At 47.3% G+C, this 26,752-nt stretch overlaps 7 protein-coding genes across 10 annotated transcripts; 4 read left to right on the top strand and 3 right to left on the bottom strand.

Moving 5' to 3' along the window:
- Positions 1 to 857: 857 nt before the first annotated feature.
- Positions 858 to 2,903, bottom strand: LOC9655268 (pentatricopeptide repeat-containing protein At4g02750). Its single transcript, XM_002963276.2, has one exon. It carries the CDS (start codon positions 2,901 to 2,903, stop codon positions 858 to 860), a length of 2,046 nt encoding a protein of 681 aa, XP_002963322.2.
- Positions 2,904 to 3,972: 1,069 nt separating this feature from the next.
- Positions 3,973 to 5,847, bottom strand: LOC112344175 (pentatricopeptide repeat-containing protein At4g02750-like). Its single transcript, XM_024668474.1, has one exon. It carries the CDS (start codon positions 5,845 to 5,847, stop codon positions 3,973 to 3,975), a length of 1,875 nt encoding a protein of 624 aa, XP_024524242.1.
- LOC112344230 (pentatricopeptide repeat-containing protein At4g02750-like) lies at positions 5,512 to 8,088 on the top strand. The gene has a single exon (XM_024668636.1). It carries the CDS (start codon positions 5,862 to 5,864, stop codon positions 8,061 to 8,063), a length of 2,202 nt encoding a protein of 733 aa, XP_024524404.1. The 5' UTR covers positions 5,512 to 5,861; the 3' UTR covers positions 8,064 to 8,088.
- Positions 8,089 to 8,178: 90 nt separating this feature from the next.
- On the top strand, positions 8,179 to 9,688 carry LOC9655266 (serine/threonine-protein kinase STY8). The gene is made up of 2 exons (XM_002963691.2): positions 8,179 to 9,365; positions 9,476 to 9,688. The coding sequence occupies exons 1-2, from the start codon at positions 8,372 to 8,374 to the stop codon at positions 9,544 to 9,546; spliced, it is 1,065 nt and encodes a 354-aa protein (XP_002963737.2). The 5' UTR covers positions 8,179 to 8,371; the 3' UTR covers positions 9,547 to 9,688.
- On the top strand, positions 9,566 to 12,609 carry LOC9655265 (glutamyl-tRNA reductase-binding protein, chloroplastic). 3 transcript variants are annotated; one of them, XM_024666759.1, is made up of 12 exons: positions 9,566 to 9,868; positions 9,955 to 10,011; positions 10,082 to 10,168; positions 10,226 to 10,324; positions 10,388 to 10,483; positions 10,544 to 10,609; positions 10,664 to 10,754; positions 10,807 to 10,874; positions 10,928 to 10,993; positions 11,045 to 11,095; positions 11,163 to 11,227; positions 11,292 to 11,440. In XM_024666759.1, exons 1-12 carry the CDS (start codon positions 9,704 to 9,706, stop codon positions 11,350 to 11,352), a joined length of 972 nt encoding a protein of 323 aa, XP_024522527.1. In that variant the 5' UTR covers positions 9,566 to 9,703; the 3' UTR covers positions 11,353 to 11,440. The 3 variants fall into 3 exon arrangements, with proteins under 3 accessions (XP_024522527.1, XP_024522524.1, XP_024522520.1); XM_024666756.1 differs by lacking the exons at positions 9,566 to 9,868; positions 9,955 to 10,011; positions 10,082 to 10,168; positions 10,226 to 10,324 and having other exon boundaries at positions 10,401 to 10,483; positions 10,807 to 10,993; positions 11,292 to 12,609; XM_024666752.1 differs by lacking the exons at positions 9,566 to 9,868; positions 9,955 to 10,011; positions 10,082 to 10,168; ... (1 more) ...; positions 10,388 to 10,483; positions 10,544 to 10,609 and having other exon boundaries at positions 10,663 to 10,754; positions 11,292 to 12,609.
- Positions 12,610 to 12,623: 14 nt separating this feature from the next.
- Positions 12,624 to 15,582, top strand: LOC9643532 (mediator of RNA polymerase II transcription subunit 15a). Its single transcript, XM_002963688.2, has 10 exons — positions 12,624 to 12,704; positions 12,777 to 12,882; positions 12,938 to 13,427; positions 13,485 to 13,531; positions 13,583 to 13,654; positions 13,711 to 14,340; positions 14,389 to 14,718; positions 14,772 to 14,918; positions 14,981 to 15,069; positions 15,121 to 15,582. The coding sequence occupies exons 1-10, from the start codon at positions 12,658 to 12,660 to the stop codon at positions 15,311 to 15,313; spliced, it is 2,151 nt and encodes a 716-aa protein (XP_002963734.2). The 5' UTR covers positions 12,624 to 12,657; the 3' UTR covers positions 15,314 to 15,582.
- Positions 15,583 to 15,665: 83 nt separating this feature from the next.
- LOC9655263 (BTB/POZ domain-containing protein At1g63850) lies at positions 15,666 to 18,797 on the bottom strand. 2 transcript variants are annotated; one of them, XR_002991259.1, is made up of 5 exons: positions 17,739 to 18,797; positions 16,737 to 17,683; positions 16,549 to 16,655; positions 16,067 to 16,473; positions 15,666 to 16,004 (listed from the first exon to the last, which is right to left on the bottom strand). XR_002991259.1 is itself a non-coding variant. In XM_024666740.1 (3 exons), the coding sequence occupies exons 1-2, from the start codon at positions 18,651 to 18,653 to the stop codon at positions 16,748 to 16,750; spliced, it is 1,851 nt and encodes a 616-aa protein (XP_024522508.1). In that variant the 5' UTR covers positions 18,654 to 18,797; the 3' UTR covers positions 16,237 to 16,655; positions 16,737 to 16,747. The 2 variants fall into 2 exon arrangements, 1 of the variants encoding a protein (XP_024522508.1); XM_024666740.1 differs by lacking the exon at positions 15,666 to 16,004 and having other exon boundaries at positions 16,237 to 16,655.
- Positions 18,798 to 26,752: the final 7,955 nt, after the last annotated feature.

Here is a 26,752-nt window from a genome sequence, read left to right as displayed (position 1 = left end):
CCGGCGCCCTCTGTATGAATCTTATTCCAGAAATCGCCACACACCTTAGCTATCTCTTGCTTAGTATTGCAGTCCTGGATGCCCGTGTCCGCCGCCTTGCCTCTGCATATACCACTCTCAGATGGAGTCCAGTAGCACGTGAAACTCTCCCTCGTCGCAGCTGCCAGTGACAATCCCAGACCCATGCAAGCCAAGAAGAGCACAAGGAATGCCGAAGATCGGTGATAAGCCATGAATGCTACTGCGAACACTGGGTGACGAGTAATCGAAGACAAGTAAGAACTCTGAACTGTGGAGTGGCTCTAACATTTGCTAAGTTTTTATAGTAGCCCAGTTTCATGTATTATAATCGTTGCCGTCAAGCACGGACGCGTTGACGTCCGCGTCGTGTAAGAAGACTTCAGCATTGACGACGACTTGCTTATCAAGCACGGCGTTTGGTCCACTAGCTTGACTCCTTTTCCAGAGCTGGTCTCCCAGGAGCTGCTTTGCTCCGTGCACTCCGCGGGTCCTCCTCAGATCCACTTGCTGAGGTGATCCCCAGTGCTGCTTCCTCGCCATCACACCGGAATCTCCAGCCATTGAAACAAGAGCACTCCCCGACTCTTGCAACTTGAAGCTACCGCTGCGCTACCTCTAAAGTGGACGGAGTTTCCGACCATGCTCGTTAATGCCTGCGTCATGAGATCAAAGAGTTTTCTCGCTGCTGCCAATACTTTGCCATGATTTTCGTGTAGATTCCAACAGGGATTGATTCCCATGGGCTCTAGGGTTTAGGGTTTAAGGCTAGTTGCTGTAAAGAGTCTGTCGTGTAAAAGTGTATATACAGTCTTCTTTGATCAAATTATTCACGACGACTATTTACCAAGAACCTGATCCACCACCTTGACTCCCTTTCCGAAGGTAAACATGGATCCCAGCACCACCAGAGCACCTGAGTTTCCTGGATCAATCTCCAAGAGGCGTTTTGCTCCTTGCGCTCCATGGGCCACATCGCTGTGCCTCCTGCAAGCGTCGAGAAAGCACATCCAATCCACACAGTCCTCCTCAAAGGGCATGTTGGTGATGAGATCCATGGCCTTGGTGATATGCCCGGCTCGTCCCAGCACATCCACAAGACACGAGTAGTGCTGCTTCCTCGCCACCACTCCGAAGTCTCCAACCATCGAAACAAAGCACTCACGGCACTGCTCCAGCTCGCAAACGGTCATGATGGACACGAAGCAGATCGCATCCGGCCGCTCCACCATTTTTATCTCGTCGAAAGTTTGCGCCGCAGCCTCGGGCTGCCCGAGCTGGGCATGCCCCGCGAGGAGCGCATTCCACGCCACCAGGTCGTGCTCCGGCATGGCATCGAAAAGACGCTTGGAAGAGTGAGCATCGCCGCTCTGCGCGTAGCAAACCAGCATCGCATCCCAGGAGACGGAGTTGTGTTGCGGAATGGCGTCGAAGATTTGCTTGGCTTCCGCCACCAGGCCGCTCCGAGAGAATGTCAGCAGCATCGACGTGAAGCTCACCACGTCCCACTGCGGCATTGCATCGAACAAGTTCTTGGCTTCGTCGATATGCCCAGCTCGGGCATACCCAACGAGCATGGCCGTCCAGGAAACCAAGTCACGCTGGGGTATCTCCTCGAACATCTCCTTGGCTCGCTCCACTTTAGAGTTCTCCGAGAGCAGCGATAGCATCGAGTTGCAAGATACGAGCGAGAGCTGCGGCATGAGATCAAAGAGTTTTCTCGCTGCTGCCAATCCTTCGCCATGACTTTCGTGTAGATACGAGTAGGCGGAGATCATCGCGTTGAATGAGACTTGGTTCCATTGAGGCATGGAATCAAACATCTGCTTTGCGTTCTCCACCAGTCCCTGCTGAGCGTACGCTGCCATAATCGAGTTCCAGGCGATGGTGTCGTGCTGCGGCATCGCAGCAAAGATTTCTCTGGCGCCACCCAAATCCTCGGCTTGCAAGTGAGCGTTTATCATGGTGTTCCATGACACCAAGTTCCACTGCGGCATCTTCCAGTAAAACATATCTTTAGTGGTTTTTAAATGACCGTACTGGGCGTAGGCAGCCAGCATTGAATTCCAAGAGAAGAGATTATGTTGTGACATAGAGCAAAACGCGAGCTTAGCGTTTTCCAAATGCCCAGTTTGGGCATATGCTGCAAGCATGGCATTCCAAGAAACCACATTTTTCTCTGGCATCTCTTTGAAGAAATACTCCGTCTTTAAGACATTATTGCTGTGTGAAAATGCTGCAAGCATTGCATTAAAGGACACCAAGTTTCTCTCTGGCATTTTGCCAAAAATCTCTTCAGCTTTGTTTAAAACCCCGTTTTGGGCATATGCAACCAGCATAGATGTCCAGGCGACAGTGTCAAGCAAAGGCATTTCACCAAATATTTCCTCTGCGTCCTTGAGCTTCTTGTCATTAGCATAAGCCACAAGCATCGAGCTCCACGACACCATATTCTTCCAAGGCATCAAATCAAACACCCTCTTCGCATCCTCGCAATCCCCAGACTGGGCATAGCCCGATATAACAGTGTTCCACGACACCACACTCCACAGGGCCATACAATCAAAAAAGAACTTCTCAGCGTCCTCCAGCAGCCCATTTTTCACGTAGCATCCCAGCATAGAGTTGAGCGATACCATGCACCATTCCGGCATGGCATAAAAAACGCTCTTGGCTTCTCGCACATACCCATTCCGGGAATACGCCAACAGCAGCAGCGACCACGATGCTTGATCCTTAGCCGCGATGTCGTCAAACACTTGCCGTGCTCGATCGACGCTCCCGCATCTTCCATACATCTCAATGAGCTGGTTGGCTTCGCGGATTGACGAAGAAAAATCCTCAATGCATTTGGATGGGCTAGATTGAGGAGGAGAGATGGGCATAACATAAAGGTGACTTGATCCCTTTTTCTCTCCTTTTATTGAATTAAGAGAAGGGGGTAAAAACTTCCTTTTTACCCTAATCCAAGCGCAAATGGAACCCCTCGATCACCATCTCATGCTAGACGTTCTCTCGCGCCTTGACATACAAAGTCTCTTCCGCGCACGCTTGGTTTGCAAGGAGTGGCTCGAGCTAGTCCAATCCCCGTGGTTTTCAGCGAGGAATCTAGTCGTTCTATTGCACCTTGGGAATAGTTTACAGCTATGGGATCCACTTGCAACGACTGTGGCTTGGCCAGTGGAAGGATTGTCAAGAATCAGCACGTCGCTCTGGGCTTCGTCTGCTGGGCTCGTCTGTGGCATGAAATGGCCATACATATTTGTTGGGAATCCGATAACTAGAAAATGGAAGAAATTAAGCTTGGGACAGTTCAATCTACATGTTTCCAACATGGAGTTCAGGCATGACCCGTTTACGGGAGTGTATACAATTGGTTTGACCTTGAAAGGTGGCGGGAACACGTACACGTACACATACGACTCGTCAAAGGAGTCAAAAGGGTGGTCAGGACCTTTTGCCAAACCAAATGCATCGAAAACGTGCATAGATCTTCGCAGGGAAAACCACAGATCAAATTCGTGGGTATTGACAGGAGAGCTTTTCGTTGGGAAGTGTGTATGTGGTGACAAGTTCATCGTAGCCACGGAATGGAGGGACATTGACAGCCTGAAATTCTGCGGTTTACGGATTTGGGAACTGGACGATTGCATGCGGCCTATGCAGGTCTCAAACCTGGGATTTGGAAGTGACTTGCAAGATTCGAAGCTCAGTGTTTATCCGCTCCGAATGGAACTGGTCGACGACGTGATCGTGTTTTACGTGACCGCGCCTCACCGACAAGCCGCTGGAGGTGTCATAGTTACATACTATCCAGTTCGACGGCAATGGGAGTGGCTCAAAGGAGCGTGGTGTCCAGATAGCTATAGAGATAGCTTTGTGTTTAAACCCAGCTTTTCTTCAAAGCCATAATCACCATGATCTTGGTGTGCGCCAATTGAGAACGAAACAAGTTCAAGTGCTCTTGATGATCGAGTAAGAATTAGATAACAACACATAGCTTGTTGCATCACTGCGATCCAGACCAAAAACATTAGTTGCTGCTGCAATTCCATCTCCAAGATTATCGTGGGATCGTCCAGCCGCGAGCAGGCACCGCCACTCGAAAGAATCGGGCACAAAAGGCATGGTCTCGATGAGCTCTTTGGCATCGGCCAAGTGACCGGCGCGACTCAAAATATCAACCATGCAGCAGTAGTGTTGCTTGGTCGGCACCACTTCAAAGTCCCACACCATTGAAATAAAGAATCGTCGAGCAACGTAAACTTCGCCCTTGTGGCTGCAAGCCAGGAGCACCAAACTAGAGCACGTCTCGTCAACTGCTTCAATCGTGTTCATGGTGTATAAAGAATCGAAAACCTTGCTAGAGTTGTGGTCGTGCCGGGCATATGCACCGAGAGCAGCATTCCAAGACACTAGACTTGGTTCAGGCATCGTACTAAGAAGCTTTGAGACATTAGCGTGATGCCCTTTTTGGGCATACGCCGACAGCATTGAATTCCAAACAACGGCATCTTTTCCTTCCATGTGATCGAACAAAAGCTTTGCTTCCTGAACATAGCCGTTTTCTCCAAAAGCGACAAGCATCGTAGTCCACAAAACAGTGTTTCTTCCAGAAACGATACTGAAAACTTTCCAAGCGCTCTCGATATGCCCGACTTGGGCATACGTGCTTATCATAGCAGTCAAAGCGTAAAGGCTTTGCTCGGGCATGGTCTCTAGAGTCCTCATTGCATACTCAAAATGCCCATTCCGGACAAATGCCACAAGAATTGAGTTCCACGAGATCAGATCCCTCTGTGGCATCTGATCAAACAGACATTTGGCCTCTTCAACATGCCCAGCTTGGCTGTGAGCACTAAGCACGGCATTCCACGAGACGATATTCCTGCACGGCATCCCATCAACGAACTTTGTGGCTGTCCCAACATCTCCCCGGTCTGCGTACAGCGAGATCATCGTGTTCCAAGAGACAACATCACGTTGTGGCATTTGGTAGAACAGAGACTTTGCCTCGTCGTGGAGGCCATTCTGGGCATACAAGGAAAGCATCAAATTCAGTGACACTAGACCATGCTGTGGCATGCTATCAAAAAACAATTTAGCTTCCGCTGAATGCCCGTTTTGAGTGTAGGAGCTCAGCATCGAATTCCAAGACACAAGGTTCCTGAGCGGCATTTGGTCAAAACATATCTTAGCATTCTCTACATGCCTTGAAACGGCATATGCTACAACCATAGTAGTCAGCGATACCAGATCCCATTCCGGCATTGAGTCATATATTCGTTTTGCACATACGGTCTCACCGTTGTGAGCATACGCTGCTAGCATTGCGTTGCAAGAAACGAGGTTCCTCTGTGGCATGGCAGAGAATATACTCTCCGCGAATGCTAGATGCCCATGCCGGGTATATGCCGAAAGCACTGCGTTGAGGGACACCTGGTCCCACTCGGGCATAGATTCGAACACGTGGCGAGCATCATCCAGTCTAGCGTGCTGTCCGTACGCGTCCAGCAGGGCCGTCCACCCCACCAGGCTGTGATACGGCATGCAGTCGCAAAAGAGCTTCCGGGCCTCGTCGAGATGCCCATTTCGAGAATATGCCGACAGCATGAACACCCAGGTGAAGGCATCTTTTCTCGGGCCCATGGAATCAAAGACGGCCATGGCGTCTGGAACGCTGCCGCACCGCCCGTACATCTCGATGAGCTTGTTCGCGAGGAAAGTGCTGGTTGGGATGGAGTGGTGGGCGATTTTGGAATGAACTTCTCTCGCGGATGCGATGCTGTGGCAGGATTGAACGAGGCGGAGGCACTCCTCGAGCTCCATTCTGATCAGCAGCGATGGCGGTGGAGCTTGCGACGATTGATACGCATTTCTATGCCTCGCTGCTTAAATCGTGTGGCAAAACCAGAGATTTGGCCGAAGGCAAGCGCCTCCACGTAAAGATCCTTGGCAGCCACGAGCAGCAAAACACCTATCTCCAGAACCTCCTCATAGAGATGTACGGAAAGTGCGGGAGCTTGAAAGACGCGGTCGACGTGTTTGAGGGAATCGCGCAGAGGAACGTCTACTCATGGAATGTGATGCTCCTGGCATATTCCCGGAACGGGCATCTCGAGAAAGCATCGACGCTCTTTGAGAAAATGCCTTTGAAAAACCTTGCGACGTGGAACGCAATGATCGCTGTCTATGGACAGAACAAGAAAGTTGACGAAGCGCGAAAGGTCTTTGATTTGCTGCAAAACAAGAATGTGATCTCCTGGAACACGATGATCTCGGCATGTGCCCAAAACGGGCATCTCCAAGAAGCCAGGAAGCTCTTTGATGAGAGCCCTGTTCTAGATCAAGTTTCCTGGAACACGATCGTCACTGCCTATGCCAAAGAAGGAAAGCTCAGCTCAGCGAGAGATCTCTTTGATCGAATGCCAGAGAAGAGTGGGATCGCGTGCACGGTGATGGTGCTGGGCTACGCTCAAAAGGGCCAGATCCACGAAGCAAAGCTCATCCATGAGAGCTATGGCGCCGATGATCTCTACTGCGGCAACGCAATGCTGGCGGCTTACGCCGAGAGCAACCAGTTCCAAACAGCCATGGATCTCTTTGCCGCGATGCCGAAGAGGGATTCCATCTCCTGGAACACGATGCTCAAGGCTTGCGTACACACCCGGCAAGTAAACCGTGCTCAATTGCTCTTCGAGAAGATGCCCAACCGTGACATTGTCTCGTGGACAACGATGATCTCCGCGTACGCGCAGGCAAACGATCTCGCTCGAGCAAGAAAAATCTTCGACGCAATGCCACACAAAGATCTCACTGCCTGGACGGCAATGCTTACGGCTTATGCCCAAACAGGGCATCTTGATCTAGCGCGAAAGTTCTTTGATTCCATGCCAAAGAAAAGCACTATCTCATGGAACGCAATGATTTCGGCATACACACAAAACGGGCATCTCCGAGAAGCCCAGGAGCTCTTTGAAAAGATGCCAGACAAGAATATGGTATCTTGGAACGCGATGATTACGGGATATACCCAACACGGGCATATGGAGGAGGCCAGGGAAATGTTCCACCGGACGCCATACCGCGACTTAGTCTCGTGGAACGCACTTCTTTCCGGATTTTCCCAATCAGGGCTTATCACCGAAGCGAGAAAGCTCTTTGATCGAATCCCAAATCCGGACGTGATCTCCTGGACGACGATGGTAACCGCATTTGCCTCACGGGGGCAACTGGACGAGGCCCGCGACGTGTTCGACCGAATGCCCGTCCGGAACCTCGTCTCCTGGAACGCGATGATCTCGGGCTACTCCCAAAACGCTCGCGGCCACGAGGCACTGCAACTCTACCGTACAATGGACGTCGAGGGAGTCCGGCCTAACGAGATCACGTTCGTGGGGGTGGTGGACGCGTGCACGGCCATAGGCTCGCTGCCTCTCAGCCGTGTGATCCACGCCCACATCGGCGACAGCAGCCTGAGCTGGGACGTTACCGTCGGTAACGCCGTGGTTACCATGTACGCCAAGTGCGGTAGCCTCCACGGCGCGGAGCTCGTCTTCTCGAGCATGGTACGTAAAGATACCATAACTTGGAACGCGATGCTGGCGGCCTACGCCCAGTTCAGCTGCCACGCCGAGGCCGTACACGTCTTCCACGCCTTGCACGTGGAGGGCGTGCCCCCCGACCAGGTGACATTTACCATAATGCTGGCGGTCTCCAGCCACTCGGGCGAGTGCAAGACGGGGCTGACGTACTTCTGGTCGGCGCGGTTGGATTTCGGGCTTCCGTACAGGGCGGACCACTACCGGTGCATGGTGGATCTTTTGGGCCGGGCGGGGTATATTCGGGACGCCAAGGATCTCGTCCAGAGCATGCCGTTTGAGCCGGACGTGGTGTCGTGGACGACGGTGCTGGGGGCGTGCCAAAGTGGAGATGGGAATGCCCGGGGCAGTGGAGGTCATATCCAAAAGAGAGTGATGGAATTGGATCCAGAAGAGTCATCGCCATATGTTTTGTTATCGAATCTAAACTCTCAATCTATATAGTTTTATCATTGATTTGATTGAAAGAGTATTATCCACCCGACGCTGTCTAACTAGTTATGTCCCACAAATGGTGTTGATTATCTGGAATTCACAAATCGTAGGTATATGCACAGGAACATACTGTCGAAATTATTGACCCCCTCTCCCATGGCCTATATAGCGATTGGGAAGACTTCGGAAACAAAAGATAGTGAACGATAGCGATTTGCAGGGAAAGAGGGGCGATTCTCTCACTCTCTCACTCTCACTCTCTCTCACTCACCCCCGCTCTCTCTCTCTCTCTCTCTCTCTCTCCCCTCCTTCGCGATATGACTCCTCAAGAACAAGGTAAGTTCGTGAAGCTAGATGTAATTCTCGACAGGCAGTGGAGCAGAACGATGAGCATCGGATCGATATCAGGATCGCGCAAGTTCAAGGAATCAACACCAGCAGCAGCAGCAGCAGCAGGAGCTCCAAAGCCTCTCCAGACGATCGATATGTCCAAGCTGGTGATCCGGGAAGTGATCGGCCTCGGCGCGATTGGAAAGGTCCACCGGGGAACATACAACAACGAGGAAGTGGCCATCAAGCTCTTGGATTGCAGCAAGCCGGGGCTGGCCGGGGACGGGATCTCCGACTGGCGGCGCGTTTGCCTCATGCGGGAGCTGCGAATCTGGCGGAAGCTGGATCATCCAAACATCGTCAAGCTCATCGGTGCTTCGCCCGGCGTGGCGGACAAGAACGCCTTCTCCAACGTTTGCTGCCTCGTCTCCGAGTATATGTCCACCGGAAGCTTGCGCGAGTATCTCATGTCGCAGCACAAGAGGCTGAGCTACAAGCTCGTGATCCAGCTGGGAATCGACATAGCCAGGGGGCTCGAGTACCTGCACTCGCGGAAGATCATCCACAGGGATGTCAAGACCAAGAACATCCTGCTCGACTCGGCTCTCCGCGCCAAGATTGGCGACTTTGATTCGGCCAGGATCCTGATGGAGGCCGATCAGGCCATGAGCGGGGAGATTGGAACTTTCGGATACATGGCGCCCGAGGTGATGGACGGGCGGGCATACGATTGCAAGTCGGATGTTTTCAGCTTTGGGATTTGCTTGCTGGAGATCTATAGCTGCGACATGGCGTATGGATTGGTGTGCTTGAGCCTGGCAGACATCACCAAGGGGCTCGTGTATCGGAACTTGCGGCCCAAGATCCCGCGGTCGTGTCCCGGCGAGCTCGCGTACGTGATGAAGCGCTGCTGGAAGAAGAATCCGGATAAGCGGCCCCGCATGAGCGAGGTTGTGAGAATGCTCGAGGCAATCGCGAAAGGTAGGATCTTTGATTCTTCTTTGCTTCGCTTCAAATTTCTTTTTCTTATGGTTTGCTTGGAAGCCTCCAGCTTCGTTGTTCTGTTTGACAAAAATGCTATTCTTTGTCAGGTAATTCGTTGAGCAAAGTGTCTCCCCAGTGCAATCCTTTCCCGGACACCTCCAGTTCGATCTCAAAGTAAACTGCAAGATTCTTTTCGCCTTTGCCGAAGAGATATGGCCGCCACACGCCCAGAGAAGTCAAGTTCCAACTTGAGAGATGGTTGAGATTTTCTAGAGAAAATGTGATTTTCTTACCACTAAAAAGGATCTCTTTCTTCTGTATTTCAATGGTTGCCGATGTATACTACCAGTAACAGCTCGTGGTATTCTTCTTGTTACGAAATGGGGGCGCTAGGGTTCCATTCCGCGACTCCAGTTTTGCGAGGGGCTGCTCTCGGCCACTGCGCCAAGCGGCTGGTCCTCTCCTCGAGGAATTTCGCCATGGCGGACGCTGCTCAGCAGGTAACTGGATTTCTTTCGCTAGATTTCTCACCTTTCTCACCTTTCCTCTTTTTTATTTTTTCTTTGTTTTTCTGTGTGACTTTCAGGCTGTTTCGAGCGATCATGCGGAAGCAAACATATGGCAGGTTGTGAGCGATCACCAGGTGTGTTTTTGTTTTCTCTTCTTAGTTTTTGGGAATTGGAAACCATTTTTTGTTTCTTCGAGTTGTCCAGCGCAAAGCTGTGAAGCTTTCTCACGCAGACGAGGCGCGGACGCTTTTAGCGAACAAGGAAATTGGATTTCTATCAACGATTTCACAGGTTCTTCTAGCCTTGCTGTTTCTTTCTTCTCTCAGTTCATGTAATTTTTTTTTGCAGAAGTACGAAGGATTTCCGGTTCCATCGACCATCGAGTTTGCTTCTGATTCTAATGGTCAACCTCTTCTTGCTGTTAGTTCTCTTTCGCCTCACACAAAGGTATTTTGGTATTGATTTCATTCGTACGAAGCAAATTCGATCGGTCCAGTAGTGACTTTGCAGAACATGGAATGCAATCCAAAATGTTCTCTCCTTGTTGCTAGAGATCCTCTCGATAAATCGGACACCTCCATCACTGTTGTTGGAGAAGCTTCATACGTAAGTAGTTTCTGATTTTGGTTTCGCCTTCAGTACAACGAAGTTTTATGTATGTTGCAGGTATCGGGCGAAGACTGGAAAGAAGCTCGCGAAGTCTACTTGAAGAAATATCCGCGCGCGTTCTGGGTAGGATATATTTCGGACGAAAACTGCGAACTGATATGATCTTGTCATGCGAAGGTGGATTTTGGCGACTTTAAGATCGCAAAGATCAAGCCAAAGACAGTGCGTTTTGTGTCTGGTCTCAAAACTGGCCACGCCGAGGTTGAAGGTATTGCCTTCATTTAAAGCATCAGAAAAATTCCAATGTAAGTTCTCTACAGACCTCAGTTCCGACAATTTCCAATCCGCCAAAGTCGATCCTATTTCTCAGTTCTCAACACCGATATCGGTAAGGAAAAGAAATTTGAAGGTAACGCCTCGCTACTTTCGTCAACTATGCAGTCACACATGAACAAAGATCATTCGGCCGACACGCAAGCTATTGTAGAGCACGTTGTTGGAGTCAAGGTAGCTGGAATTTTATCATTGTTTGCTCTCTTACGTTATATCCGATATCAGGTGGATCATGCGTTCATGCTGGACGTTGATTCGCTCGGTTTCTACGTAAAGGCGAGTTCTTTCTTGATTTTGTTTTTCATTTCTCGCTTCCCTGGCTTATTTGGTGCTAGCATTTCAGGCTGCAATTCAAGGAACACCAACAAAATTGCGCATTCCTTTCCCCAGAGCTGCACAAGACCGCAAGTAAGTCCCTAGTAGTTTTGTTTTGAGTAGAAACTTGAGCGAGCTATCTTTTGTTTTTCCTCAGGGATGTGAAGACACTCATAGTCGAAATGCTAAGCGCTGCGAGAGCTACTACTACTGTCTGAAAAAGACCTTGTTAGGGCTTTACAAGCATAGCATGGCGAGAGCTATCACCTCCACTTCGAAATGGGTAACTTGTTCCATTCGTTCGAAGCCTGCCGCCATTGACGTTCCAGGTAGGAAAAATCCAACGCCTGGAATGGCCTCGAGGCGCTCACGAACTAGATTCTTCCATGCAATGCCGCCAATCAGTCTGTATGGCTCGAAACTCTCAAAGTCAGCTGGAAGAATAGCTGAAAAACCGGCCGTTCTTCCATCGACAGCAGCAGCAGCTTGGAGTGAGGAAGAGCTGAGAATAGTGGAACAGGATCTAGAAGGAGATGATCTTCCAGGCAGATGGTCTCAAGAGGTGCTAGACGAGGACGTGAAGGTGCTCACAAAGTTTCGGAGCCGCCACAACTTGGTCCAAGTGCTCGAGATCTCCCGGCGTGCGGACTCCACACTAGCGGGGTCGCGAGTGTTGCTCCTGGACAGGCCGGGCAACATCCACAGCGTCCACTTCTTCTTCAAGGTCCTCACAGGCTCGTACTACGACTCGTTCGCGATGCTGCCGCCTCTAATTCCGCCGGGGCCGATCGCCATCCTGGGTCTCGGCGCTGGAACCGCCGCGAGGATCATCCATCACTTCTGGCCGCGGCTGGAGATCCACGGATGGGAGATGGACGCTTCCGTGGTCGGAGTTGGAAGGCGCTACTTTGGAATGCTGGACTTGGAGAATGGAAAGCCGAGCGACTTAGCAGGCATGGACGAGGACGAGGAAGACAATGACTCCGGTTACTGCAGTGGAGAAGAACTTGGGAAGCTCGTAGTTCATATCGGCGATGCTCTGGCTCGCGACGCGGTCGTGCAAGGTGGCTTTGCGGGGATCATCGTCGACCTCTTCTGGCAAGGCAGAGTTATAGCGCCGCTCCAGCGAGCTCGGACATGGCGGGAGCTCGGCGAGAGGCTCAAGCCGGGAGGCAGGATAATGGTGAACTGCGGAGGATCGTGCGTGGAGGCCGAGGATCGCAGGGACGGGGATGCGACCATGAGAGAGACGGTGGCGGCGTTGATGGAGGCGTTTCCTGGCGGGGGAGTGAGCACCCGGACGTTCTTCCCGCACGATAACTGCGTCGCGATGACTGGAGCTTTCCCAGATCTCGCGGCGTGGAGGCGAGAGCTGCCGAAGTGCTTGTGGCCTTCAGTTTCCGAGTGGAGGCCAACGAGCTAGCTAGAAAAAATGGTTTTTTTTCTCTAGAAACCAAGATCTCGTTATCAACTTTTCCTTTGGAGTTTGAGCTACCTAGTAGGGTTTTTTCTTGGCCTTTCGTATGGCTTGGCGGAGCGGCGATGAGCGGAAGAAGATGGTGAAGAGAATGTAAGCGTTCCTTCTCTGGATTGTTTTTTATGGGCTTTTCTTCCTTGAGACACGATCGTTCATGGCCCGCAGGATGGGCACGCTGCACAAGCAATTCCACGCGCCAGGCGGCATAAACGAGCTCTTCCAGATCGCGTCCCGCCTCGAGGACGCGGTGTACAAGACCGCCACGGATGAGGCAAGTTTTTACCTCTGAGGAGGATCCATCAAAAAATTCCCCCCCTTTTTTTCAGCAAGACTATCATAGGAAGATAACCGCGGAGCTGGTCGCGAAGAACACGACCAGCGATCGCGCTCAGGTGGCGCCTGGGAGCTCGTCACTCGTGGCTCAGCAGGCTCAACATCAAAACCAAATCATGCAGCAGCAGCAGCAGTTGTTACAAATGAGACAAGCCCAAGCTCAAGTTGCTCAAAGTTCTAGTAACAGCACCATGCAAGCGCAGCAAGTGAGCGTCACGCAAAACCCAGCCGCCATGAGGATGATGCAAGCTCGTCAACAGCAACAACAGCAGCTCTACCGGATGAATCCACAGCAGGGTCTGCAACAGGCCGCGAGCCTTTTGCAGCAGCAGCAGCATCTAACTGGACTCTCCAGCCAGCATCAAGCAGCGTCCATGCTGCCGCCGGGTGCTCAATCTTTCCAGCAGCAGCAGCTACAAATGCTTCAACACCAGCAGCAAAGTCTGCCTCTCGGGATGAAAATAAAAGCCGAAACTCCCTCAGGTACGCTCTCTCTTTCTTTATATGACCGCGAGCGAGTTTACTTTGTTTCCTTCACAGCTTCGCTTGATCCAACCATCGACGAGCAAGAGGCGGCATGGAACAAGGTAACCGGTTTTTTATAAACAATCCATGTATGTTTATCTCTTCTATTTCAGCTTCAAATCTTGAAGGACAAGCATTTGCCACACTTCCAACAAGTGTGGGATAAGCTTTGTGTACGGAAACGGGTAAGCTTTTCCTTCCTGTTCTTTTCCAGCTGCTGATACTAACCTCTTTCATGCAGTCACTACCCGCAGATCAGCTACCAAAGCTAGATTATTACATGAACTACATACTCAAGTTCATTAGAGTCTTATCTCTGTCGAGAGACAACCCTCCAAAGAAGTTTGGACTAGAAATGGTGGACAACTGCGAGAAGCAAATTCTGCATACACTGAAAAAAAATCTCCCGCAGCAGCAGCAGCAGCAGCAGCCGCCTGCTACAAATCCGGGGCAAAATGCTGGACCACATGCCATGCACACGTCGAATCAGCAGCAGCAAGCGTCCCAACTCTTCCAGCAGCAGCAGCAACAGCAGCTGAAAATGCTGGAGGATTCAAAGATGGGCATTCGGGGAATGGTGGATGCGAAGCGGCACAGAGCTCGATCAGCTCAGCCGGTTCCATCTCCTCAGACCTTTCAAGCGTCGTCTCCTCACAACGTCAAAGTTGGCTCGCCGGTGACACCACCGCATATGACTCTTCCACCGATCGAGGAGGACGACTCCGACAGCAAGGCTGCGATCCAGTCGACCGCACCTCCACTCGTACTCTCGCCGGGCATCTCAGCGTCACCTTTCTTGGACTTGTCTGCAAGTCCTGCGCAAGCTGCTGATCCGGCTGGTCCCGATCCTTTGGAGAGGCTTCTCAAGATCGTAAGTCTACTCTTTTCCTTCATTGGTTTCTATCAGCCTACACCGCAGGTGAGAACGATGTCTCCGAAAGCTCTCAGCGCGGGCGCGAGGGAAATGGCATCGATCGTGTATCTGTCCGACAGGCTCGCCGCCACGGGACCGGGTCCTGGATGTACAGCTGCTGTTGGAGAGGATTTGGCAGCCATGACAAACAGCCGGGAACGAGCTAGAGCCTTGGCATCAACTCGAGGGAAGCCAAACTCTAAGCGTCCGCTTGATTCCCTTGCGCTGACAGTAATCTCCCCGGATGGAAGTGTTTCCAACAGCCTCGACGGTGGTGGTGAGGCCGATCTCGAGTCGCCCGAGGTCATATCCGGCTGGAAGCGTCAAAAGCTCGAGGTACAGATGCTCATGTGTCGTTTTCTTCTTTCTACTCGTTTCTGTGCTCATAGATAAGTTACGTCCTGGAGCAAGAGATCCGCGACACGAATGACCATCTCATCGACACCGTGGTGGATATCAGTGAAGACGGGAGCGAGGAAGCAGCATCCGAAGGCAAGAAAGGACTTGTTCTCACCTTCACTTACATTCCAGACATGGTAGAAACGATCTTTGGCTTCCACCAAGTTTCTTTGCCTGACTGACTATTTCGTAATGGCAGGCCGTTTTGCCACCGCTGCGAGTGTTCGTCCCCCCGACGTATCCAGAAGCTCCGCTGTTTATGTCGGACCATCTCGATCCAAACTCCAAGTAAGTTTTTGTCTCCATCCTCCTCGTGCTTATCCCGGTTGTGTTTGATAGCCACTCGCTCTTAGCGGTGGCTAGAGAGGCGCTCACCAGGGCATTGGATTATAGTCGGCCTGTCACCGTCCGAGCCATGGCTAGAGCGTGGGACGAATGCGCTCGAAAGGCCGTCTCGGCAGTTTCTGGCGAGAGCGACCGTGATTCCATCTTGAGCAGCACTGGGACTTGGATAGACTGCGCGGCAACCTGATAGGCTTGAGCATGCAAAACTTTGCGAGGCACTGGCAACGCAAAGTTACATAATCGCCTTCTCCAAAGGTCTACCACCTCGTCCATGGTTGCTTCACGGTCTCGACCTCTACTCGCAAGTTCCAGCAAGCTTGGACATGGCGGAGAAGCCAAGATCTCCGCAATGGTGGCATGGAAGGGAGAAGCATTAATGACAAACATTCTTCCACCTTGAATTCCATCGCCACCCTGAAGTTTTTTAAGTCTCTGGTTTTTTTTAAGTCCCTGGAATTACATCATGTAAGTTTTTTGTCGAAGATAGCTGCCAGGGCTTTATAGATCCTGGAGAGTTATTTCCTTCCCCTCCTATCTTAGAAGTTTACATCACTTCTATTCAATGTCCATAGAAGTTGCCTCTGCGCAAAAAAGTGGCCCACGATTTACAGATACTGCGCAAGAGTAATTCTCACACTGGTAGCAAAGTTCTCGCTTCCTCGTTGTCAAACGAGTTATAATTCCTGGACCCTCAGTCACTATAGGCAGCACCTAACAGTCTTCGTTCTCCCACATTGCTATCTCTTACACCGCGACTGCGCTGCCAGGACAGTGGTCATCACCACCTCCTCCACTTTTTTTTTTTCCGTGCTTTTCTTTTGCTCTCGATCGACACAAAAAGCACTGCAGCACCGCACAGCTCGCCCGTGACAACGCACCTGTCGGCATTTGAAAGTGAGAGGCACGAGAAAGTAAAACAATCCGACAAACACTACAGTACCTCTTGTGCTGCTGCTGTAATCGCCTGTTTGATCTGCTAACTTCTGTGGAAACGAAGGCCGTCCCTGCAAAACCAAAACAGCGAGCCAACCAAACGAGCAAGGCAGGCCTGCGGGATTTACGAGATAAAAGTATCACTGTTGCTACACATGCCATTGCCAATGCCAAGCAAACAACAAAGCTCCAAGAATCATAATAACGGGAAAATAGAAAAACAGAAGCAGCAAACCACACTCCAAGATCAAGCCAGACTGAAAAGCCTTGCAAGCTACTGGAGAGATTTTTGTCAAGGTCCTGCAACACTACCTGTTGAGGTAATGGTTTCTCTTTTTTTCACCTCCACACCAGGCTGCTGCTTCTGCCGCAGCGAAGAATCCTGCCCAGCCAGCCACGGTGCTCCGGCAGAATCTGAAATGTATTTGTACATTATATGTACACACACACACACAAACATGTTATAGAGATAAAATAAGCCCAACCGACCTGGAACTCTCTACAGGAAAACCCGTGAGCGCCAAGGCCTTTCCGTCGGGTACTCTTTCCAGCATGCCCGTTTTGGCAGCTCGAATTGATACGTCCTCGTCCCCATCCTACAACCAGGCCACAAGATGTAAAGTTAAAGACGGCAGACGAGTTGGAAAGAAAAGAGAGGAGCAAAGACAGAGACTCGCCTTAGTGCTCGCTAGTTCGTAAGCTGGTGAACGCAGCTCGTCTCCAGCAATGGCCGCACGAAAGTCCTCCTCCACCACACCTCGAAAGCTCTGTTGAGGTTCGGACAGTCACCAGCGCTCCTCGAGAAACAGTCGAACCAGCCGAGGAGGATGAACTGCTGCTGCTTGAGCGGGAGCGTAAGGATCGTTTGGCTTATCCCCTCCTCTACGGACTTCTTGTCCAAGCTCTTGCAACACCTTTGCAGCCATCCAAAGTCATCCACCAGCGGCTGGAACCACGTCTGGAGCAGCAAAAACCTCACGTCCTGTGGCACCAAAACTTGGCCTTTGCCGATGGCCATGCACAACCGAGCAGTGATCCGGCTCACGTCGTATCTGTAGACGCTTGGAATCCGAGAGTATAAGCTGGCGAGCTCCGCTTGAGAAGCCCAGATCTTGACAAAAGTATCTGCTATCTCCCGATCGATCAAGATATCCACCATCCAGTTGAGATTATCAGCCTGACGAGATATCTGTGCGCCGAGTGTTCCTTCCTTTTCATAGCCGGCCGCATTGGAGCTCTCGATCACCTGTGTGAAGAGCCGACTTAGAGCCTCGAGGCAGCTCTCGCAAGCCCGATATATGCAACCCCGGCAAGAGTCCCACGAGTCCTTGGCTATGGAAGGATTCTCGCGAAGCATCCTGGAGACGAGAGACTTTGTCTCACGCCGGGCCTTCTCGTCGGTTCCCTGAATCACTGACTGCAAGAGCCTGGCAACGATGCTTTCCGTCTCCACCATTTCTATGCTGCTCAGCCTCTTGAGTACCTCCATTGACGCGACACTGTCCAGTTGGAGCTGAGAGACGAGCGATGTTACTCTCTCTTCCTCGTCCTCTGGCCACGGCATGGCTTCCAGGTACTCGAGGCACGAAACCACGCCAGCTTCGAAGAGAATTGCCGCAGACACCTGAGAGAAAGACACCAGTTAAGAACAGAGAAAAAAAAAGGAAGAAAATTTTCACCTTTAGAATCCCAAGAACTCGGGTGACACTCTCCTTGATCAAGCTCCGCCTCAAATCCCGGCAGTACATGAGCCGGATGGTCTGGAGATACAAGTCCACGTCCTCGCAGTCGGAGATCTCCACGGCATTGAGCGGCATCCTGTGCTGCTTGGACCACCAATCCGAGAACTTTGCCGCGAAGAAGCGGCTCTGGGCAGTGAGGATGTGCCTGTGGACATTGATCGAGATGCTGAAACCATCCCTGCCCGTGATGGTGAGCTTGACATCGCTCGAGGATGGATCGTTGAACTGGTTGCCAGGGCTCCGGAGGAGGAGAATCGCGTCCACTTTCTCCTGGACGGACGGCGGCCTGGGCAAGGAGAGCATCACGGACTGCTTGGAACTGTGGATGTCTTGCTCGAGCGCCATCATCTCCATGAGTGTTGGCGACGCTCTCGCCTTGTCCACGGGCGGAGAGACGGGCATGAGCATCTTCCCGCTGGAGCACTTGCCAAGAGCCGGGGAAGAAGAAGCCGTCACGGGGACGATGGCAGTCTCGGAGATGGGCGACACTCTTCCTGGCGAGAGACGAAGCCGGAAGGGCGAGCCCTTGCTGGTGCGCTCCACCACGATCCCCGTGCCTTGCTTAATGAGCGCCTCCAGCTCCTTGGGCCTGAGCACGAATTCCTTGGAGTTCTTGGCCGAGCCCGCATTGCCGCCGGTGGTGGCATTCTCCTCGTCGTGCCGCGCCGCCGCCACGGATGAGCCCCGCCGGCGCCACTCCTCCTCTCCGCTCGCGCGCACCATCGCCGCTGCCGGCCGCCGGACAATGCAGCACCACATTCCCTCCGTATCCACCGTCTCCGCGCGGCGCTTGGCGGACGACAATTTCGAGCCGCGCTTGGGCGGATGCCGCGGCGACGGCGCTACCTCCATGCCGGGATTTCTTCGCAGCGCCTCAAAACCCTACCTAGGAGCGCATGGAAGGCACCGACGAAGATCGATCAAACCCTGAGAGCAGGAATATCTACTTTCTCTCTCGGACAAGAAGCTTGGCCAAACCCTAGCTATGGCGTCGCGTAGCTATTGGATATATAAAGAGGGAGCGAGGTCGCATTTACACTGCAAGGCCGGCAGCGAGACCACACGGGGACGATGAAAGATTTTAATTACCAACTATAATCTGTCAGAAACAATCGAATATTCTTAATCGACTAGCATATTCTTGATTCGACTAAACAGGGACTTTGTGGAGCAAGAATTTGACAGGAACAAGATAATAAGCAGTTCACTTTTGGCAGACTGAGAAGCATAAGATGTACTACCTCACACATTCCAAGAGTTTTCATTGATCCTTCATCTTGGTTGTTTTTTTGATCACTCCATTTTATAAAGGTAATAGGCCTTTGTTTTATTGATACTCTACCCTTTGGGTCGAGCCCAACAAGAGCAAACTAAACCAACTAGATGTTAATCAATATATAGGGTGATTCCCTTAAGCCAATTAACAGAGTTGGACTTAAAACCACTCTAATACTAAATATAAGTTTGTTCCCTTTAGTTGTTTACAACAATGTAAAAGTCTGTTAGCCTCTCCCACAAGCAATAAGATGGATGGTGGAAGGAATTCCAAACCTAAACAACTTAGCTTGGATCAATAATTATTGATCCCATTAATGACTTCTCCACTTAGATAGTTTACACATTACAACACTAGTTGTAAAGGAGGACAATTGCCATGCCAAAATATAACAATTACCAGCAATAGTGAACCTTTGGGACTTATCACTATATGTGGAGCACATTTGCTATTTTGAGGTGCCAAGGAGTCAGTGGCTATATACACAATGTACTCAAACACCAAATGGAGTGAATAGCACTATGGGTGATTCGTTTTTGTATTAATCCCTAAAAGACACGAAGCAATGTATATATATGTTGTATCAAACACCAAATGGAGGATGTCTTCCATATACTCAGTTGCAAAGAGTGCTTTTGGGAGTGTTGTGGCTCTTAACTTCTGTTCACGAAAGCATGAATTTATAGGAAAGCATGGTGGATTGCAAGCAACCAAAAGAAATGACTTGAGAGACGATCCATAGGGTTCAAATATAAAGGGAAAGGGCCCAAAAACAAAAGTGTATTTCTTTTTCCAATCGGTTAAAGGTCTTAGGATATTTGGGGTTAAGTGTCCTTGGGTTTGAATAGTACTGGGTTGGATGACCTCCTAAGAAGTCCAAATTTAAAAGTTTATAATTGTTTGGTAAACAAGTTTTTCTCCAAGATGATGGTTGTGGAACTTAATATAAGTAATGGTTTGCCTCCATGCCACTTAATCCTACTCTCTAGGATGAGAATTGTGTATGGGATAAAACTTGCAACTCTTGCTACATGAATTGGAATTTGATATCCTCTAGCATATCCTAGATATATCTTAGTAGATCTAGTGATATGCTAGCAAGTTAACAATACATATAAGGATGAGCATTGCTAACTTGATGTAGGATTGGGAGTGGGTAAAGCAAGCATGCTGGCCACCTATTACAAGTAGTGAGGAAGCCCTAGAAGGCAATAAGTTTCACAGCCATACTTATGTAGCCCCATCCAAAATACCATGAACCAAGTGACTTGCTTGGAAGAGTGAGGTGTGAGACACAAATCCTTAAGCCCTAAATTGGAGCCAAAAGTGTGTCATAGGGCAATGGTCAAAGTGAACAAGTATAACACATTTAAACCAAAAGCTTTAATTTGAAAAATTGAAAGTGGGAGTGGAATTCCCAATGAAGTGCTTATAGGAATGAGCATAAAGAATGAGTCTCTAGAAAGGGATACAAAACTTTAAATTGGAGCCAAAAGTGTGTTATAGAGCAATGGTTAAAGTGAACAAGTATAATACATTTAGACCAAAAGCTTTAATTTGAAAAATTGAAAGTGGGAGTGGAATTCCCAATGAAGTGCTTATAGGAATGAGCACAAAGAATGAGTCTCTAGAAAGGGATACAAGAAAAACTAACACATGATAAATGTCATAAATGGAATACAAGAAGGAGTCCAAAATAAAGTCCAAAAAAAAGTCTAAGATGGAATTTGAAATGGATTCGAGATAGAGTCTGAGATGGAGACAAAGATGGAGTCCAAGAAAGAGTTTGAGATAAAGTTTGAGATAGAGTTCGAGATACAGTCTAAGATGGAGTCTAAGATGAAGTCTGAAATGAACTTGCCCATATTAAACCATATGGCAGTTAAAAAGCTTGTGAAAGAGGAAGCTTTAGCAAGCTAAGGGACAAGGTCCCTATAATGTTCCCAGGAACAATTTTAAGTATATTAATATCTAGAAAGCTAAGTATAACTGGTTTATAAGAATGCGTAAAATTAGAGTAGTGTAGCAGAAACATAGTCTTGAAGTTTACCATAAAGCAAGGCTATCAAAGTTGGAGAAATGGTTCCCAAGTGTTTAAAAGGATGGTTTTGAATGAAAATCAATATTTAAGGACTTTCACACTTATGTAAAAAACCATGTTATGCTAGTTGGAAAACTTGCTAAGTGGGATTAGTAAGTCAAAGGAATAAAGACCTAAGTTGAAGATGCTAACTTTAAAAGGGGTGGCATATGGGGTTAGCATGGAGGAGTCTATGTATGATCGTAAGCTGATTAGCAAGCTTGTCAAGTGAGAGGACTTGAAAGCTCAAAGGAATTAAGTTCCTAAGCTATAATCCATATGTGTTTTGAGTTTAAATTGGTGCATCGATGTGGGGAGTCATATCAGGCATCCTAGGTGATGCCATTTGTAGATGTATATGTGGAGGTTGAGTTCGAGTCCTAAACCTATAACATTTAGGTTCGAGTCTCAAATTTACTAAAGTGTGTTGATGGTTTGAAATATGAGGATACTCATTTTTTAATGATCATAAACTCTTAGTAAGGAGGTTGGCTTGGGCCTATTGCTAAGTTGGGGATGCCTTAAAGTTGTGATGTACAATTAAATTGCTTAGTGTGAAAGTTTGACATATTTAACTTGAACACTTTGGTGTAAATGGCACCAAAGATATGGTGATGGGATAGGGACACTAAATCTTAGTTGCTATGGACCCTTGGCTGGAAGGGTTGGCTTGGGCACATTGCCAAGTGTGGGAGATGCCCCCAAATGTAAACAACCAAAGGGAACGACATGTTGATTGACATCTGGTAAGGGTTCAGTATGCTTCGGTTGGGCTTGACCCGAGAGGTAGGGTGTCAAGAGAGTTGTGGCTCTCAGCTTCCGTTCACGAGGGTGTAAACTTGTAGGGAAGTGTGGTGGATTGTAAACAACTAAAGAGAACGACTTGAAAGATGATCCATAAGGGTTCAAATATAAAGGGAAAGGGCTTATGAACAAGAGTGCACCTCTTTTTCCAATTGGTTAAAGGTCTTGGGATATTTGGGATTAAGTGTCTTTGGGTTTGAATAATATTGGGCTAGGTGACCTCCCGAGAAGTCTAAATTCAAGAGCTTACACCAGAGTTATGGTCAACAACTTAAGGGTTTAGCAAACTTAGTACCTATTGGTAAGCCAGTTAAGGTGTCAATGTTACATTTGGCAAACCAAATGTCATACTTCAAAGTATTGATTTGAACTATAGGTAATGGTGTGATTTCATTAAGGTGACCAAATAGTAAAAACACCTAGGGGAAATGAGCTAACAATACAATGGTATTGTGAGTCCAAAACAGTAGTCTCAAATGAAGGACCCATAATAAAGGTGTAAGATGGTGGTAGGTTGTGGGTAGAACCTATAGTAGAAAATGTTAAAGAGATTTATTAAAGTTGAACATTCTCTACACTTAGCAAAAGTAGAGCTTTTGCTATGAAACTAAAAGGATACCTCAAGAATGGAGGTAATAATTTTAGTGCAATAATCAAATGATATAAGCAAAAACTAATAGCCAAAATGGGTTTTGGAAATTATTGAAAAGAATCTAAATTATAAGTTAGGCAAGAAACCACCATATGGTGGATATTAACAAATTATGGAAAACAAAATATATTTCCAAGGATGGATTTCCCAAATACTCTAGTATAGCAAAAATAAAAGTTCCAAGAAATGGAGCAACAAAGTAGCCAAATAATAAAGCCATCAACAACTTTAGCATAAATCATAAATAAGTGAAACTCAATGCTTAGGGTGGTATGGAATAAAAAAGAGGATGATAGTGCTCTTAAGTGAAGAATTTCTTAGGATAGAGAAATAAAATTTGCACAATATGTGCAATAAAAGGTGTCAGAGACACTTCAAAAATTGACTTGAGAAGTCAAAATTACAATTCCAAAGTGTGATGATTATATTGATAGAAGCTAAAACTACTTAGGAATGAATAATGGGATTAAGGTAGGGAAGGTGTCTTTAACATGTTTAAAGGGAATTAAATAAACATAGTAAAAGGACCATCATATATAATCAAATGAGTTTTTAAGTTGGAGAGATTATGCTCTTTAGAGGATGGGCAAGACATAGTGAGCCTTTTATGTCAAACCATTGATATATATTGGTTTAGTGCTAAGGATGGAAATAGTAATCCATAATAGGGTTACTTTATAAATGGTTTTTTGTTTAATAAGGATATCGAACTTCATCTATGAGTGGTGGAGTTGTGAAATACAAATCCCTAAGCCCTAAAGTGGAGCCAAAAGTGTGTTATATAGCAATAGTTGAAATGGAAGTCAAATAAACATAATATATTGAGTGTCAGGACTGACTCCTAGAAGAAGTCCAGGATAGAGTTTGAAATGGAGTCTGAAATGGAGTTCGAGATAGAGCTTGAGATGGAATTTGAGAAGGAGTCCAAGAAGGAATCCGAGATGGAGTCCAAGATAGAGTCCGAGATGGAGTTCGAGGTCGAGTCCAAAATGGAGGCTGAGACCGGGTTTGAGACTAAAACCGATACTAAGACTAAGACCAAGACTGAGTCCAAGTCCGAGTTTGAGTTTGAGTCCAAGTTAGAGTTCGAGTCCGAGTCCAACTCTAAGTTAGAGTCTGAGTCCGAGTCTGAGTCCAACTTAGAGTCCAAGTCTGACAATGAAAATCCAAAGCAATTGTCTCCCAAACCTTAGGGGGTTTGATGAGCTCTAAAAGTATAGTAGGGGGAAAACTCTAGTGGAGTTAGTTTGGCCAAAAAATTCTAGTGTGACTAAGGAAAGTTATACCCATGTGGTGGGTGATGATATAACTATTGAGTCCAAGGCTAGAGTGAACACGGATGGATAAATGGGGTAGCTTAGTGAAGTTCAAGAGCCAACTCTAGCTCCTTTGAGAAATTGAATGATCAATGCTCTTAATTCAAGTATGGGTGGCACTACCTACTTGGATACTAGGTGTGGATCATTAGAACCTTGCTCTAGCCACATGGTTAGGTCACCCAAAGGTGAAAAGTGGGGAATATACCTATGAGGCTTGTGTTGGGTTGTAATGTTTTGAAATGTTATTCTAAAGTTCTGGACTGTGGAAAAGAAAAAGAATAATCCTTTTATATAGTGACCAAAGATATAGTCATGTGGCAAGGAAGTCCTAAAAATCAATAGGACTTAGTGGTCGAGCCTTTGGGCACTGACCTAGTAGTGGTGTAGGCGAGCACAGTTGTAAACGAAAAGAAACTTAATGGGAACCAAAGATGTGATATTGGGGAAGGGTGTTCCCCATGTTTTCAGGCATCCTAAAGATGCTAAGATGTGGTTATGAGATGACCACTTATGAACAGATAGCATAATTTTTAAGAGATAAGATTATGGTATAGGTGGTCTTAAACCATCCACAAGACAATAATGAATGGACATAGCATTAGGATAATGGGCTAACATGTCAATGGTGGCTTTAGGTGTTTATCGTGGGATCAGATATATAAAGCACTTAGACCAAGTGCAAAGGCAAAGTGGCATAGATGTCATTTATGAGACTAGCATGTCCCTAAGTTGGGAATAAAATTTATGGAGGATGTGAGTGAAATTCCTCCAAGTGGTTAAAGGTGTGGTTAAGTGACTAAAGTAGAATGAACAATTTAGTTGTTTACAACTTCATAACAAGCATAATAAGAATCATTAATGATTAATATAATTCCTAACTCAAACCAACAAGGATCCAACCACTCCAATATTGATCAATAACTCTTTCTTTTGCAAAATTAATATAATTTATGATTAAATTACCTTTCAAGGAAAAGCCAAAGCTCAACTCTTATTAAACAATCTTGTTTAAGATACTATTTAATATCTAAGCAAACTAGATCAAAAGCTGAGAGCCCTTATGTCTTGACACCCTATTGGAGCATTTGGGAAATCCATCCTTAGAAAGATTTTTCCTTTTCCACAATCCATTAGCATCTATGGTGGTTCCTTGCCTAACTTATAATTTGGATTCCTTCTAGTAATTTCCAAAGCCCCTTCTCAATCACTAGTTTTTTGCTTCTATCATTTGACTATTGTACCAAGTGAAATAAGATCATTACTTTCATCCTTGAGGTATTGTTTTGGTTCCATAGCAAAAGTTTTGTTTTACCAAGTCTTGGGGTGTTCATCCTTAATAATCTATTTAGTATTTTCTACTGTAGACTCTATCCTCAACCCAATCTTGTGACCCTCCTTTATATCCTTCCTTAAAGATTATTTTTTTTGGATTTATAATACTATTGTATTTCATAGCTTATTTCTTTTAGATGTCTTTCCCACTTGGTCACCTTGACTAAGTCACACCATACTATTTATTTAAATCACTATTTGGAATTAGAAACATTGTTCCTTAATCCACCAAAGAGCTTATCCTTGACTATTAGCTATGGAATCATCTAGTGATCCTACATAGATAGTTTAATAGGTTTACCAATATATACTAAGTCCACCAGACTTTTAAGTTGTTGACTACAACCCTGGGGCATCTCCCACACTTGGCAGTGCACCCAAGCCAACCTTTCCAAAGGTCCATAACAATTAAAACTGGGTGTCCCCATCTCATTCACCACATCCTTGATGCCATTACACCAAAGTGTTCAAACTAAATATGCCGAGCTTTCACACTAAATAATTTAACTATGTATCAAGACTTCAAAGCATCCCCCACTTGGTGGTGTGCCCAAGTTAGCCTCTTTACTAAGAGTTCATGACCACTAAAAAATGAGTGTCCTCATATTCTAAATAATCACCACACCTTAGTGAGTTGGGATTTGAACTCAAGCATTAAGACTTAAACCCAACTTTTGCATATGCATCTACGGACAACATCACCTAGGATATCTGGCGTGACTCCCTATGCTGATACATCAATTTATACCTAAAGGGTGTTATGGATCATAGTTTACGAACCTAGTTCTTTTGAGCTTCCAAATCCTCTCACTTGACAAACTAGTTAATCAGCCTATGATCATATATGAATTCCTCCATACTTGGCCCCATAGGCTACCCTTTGTTAAGTCAACACTTTCAACTAGGGTCTTTATTCCTCTAATTTGCCATTCTCACTTAGCAAGTCACTTGACTAGTGTAATATGGTTATATGTATAAGCGTGAAAGTCTTCAAACATCTACTTTCGCTCAAAGTTATCTCTTTGAATGCTCGAAAACTATTTCCTCAACCTTGATAGCTTCACCTCAAGGCAAGCTTCAAGGTCATGCTTTTGCTATGCCACTTTAATGTTGTGATTTCTTATAAACCATTTACATTTGCTTTCCTAGGTACTAACTTACCCAAAATTGTCTTGGGGAACATTAAAGGTACTTTGTCCCTTAGCTTTCTAAAGCCTCTCATTTTTCAAACTTCTTAACTGTTATATAGTCTAATATGGATAATTCCATACATTAGACTTTCCATAGCATCGTAATTGTTAATAGCAACACCTTTAAACACCCATTTGATTCTCCACTCTCAACTTGCATAACCACTTTTAGCTATGCCTTTTGATTCTTATGGTTTAATTCTATCCTTTAATTACTTGCTTTTAGCTTTATACATTTCTTTTAGTTATTCTCCTCTAGGCAACAAATAGTCTTGCACTTTCTACTATGTTTTAGCAG

This window comes from Selaginella moellendorffii, unplaced genomic scaffold (assembly GCF_000143415.4).
Source record: "Selaginella moellendorffii unplaced genomic scaffold, v1.0 SELMOscaffold_3, whole genome shotgun sequence".
NCBI classification, from domain to species: Eukaryota; Viridiplantae; Streptophyta; class Lycopodiopsida; order Selaginellales; family Selaginellaceae; genus Selaginella; species Selaginella moellendorffii.
Note: the sequence above shows the minus strand (reverse complement) of the source record. Positions and strands in the feature narration are given on the sequence as shown.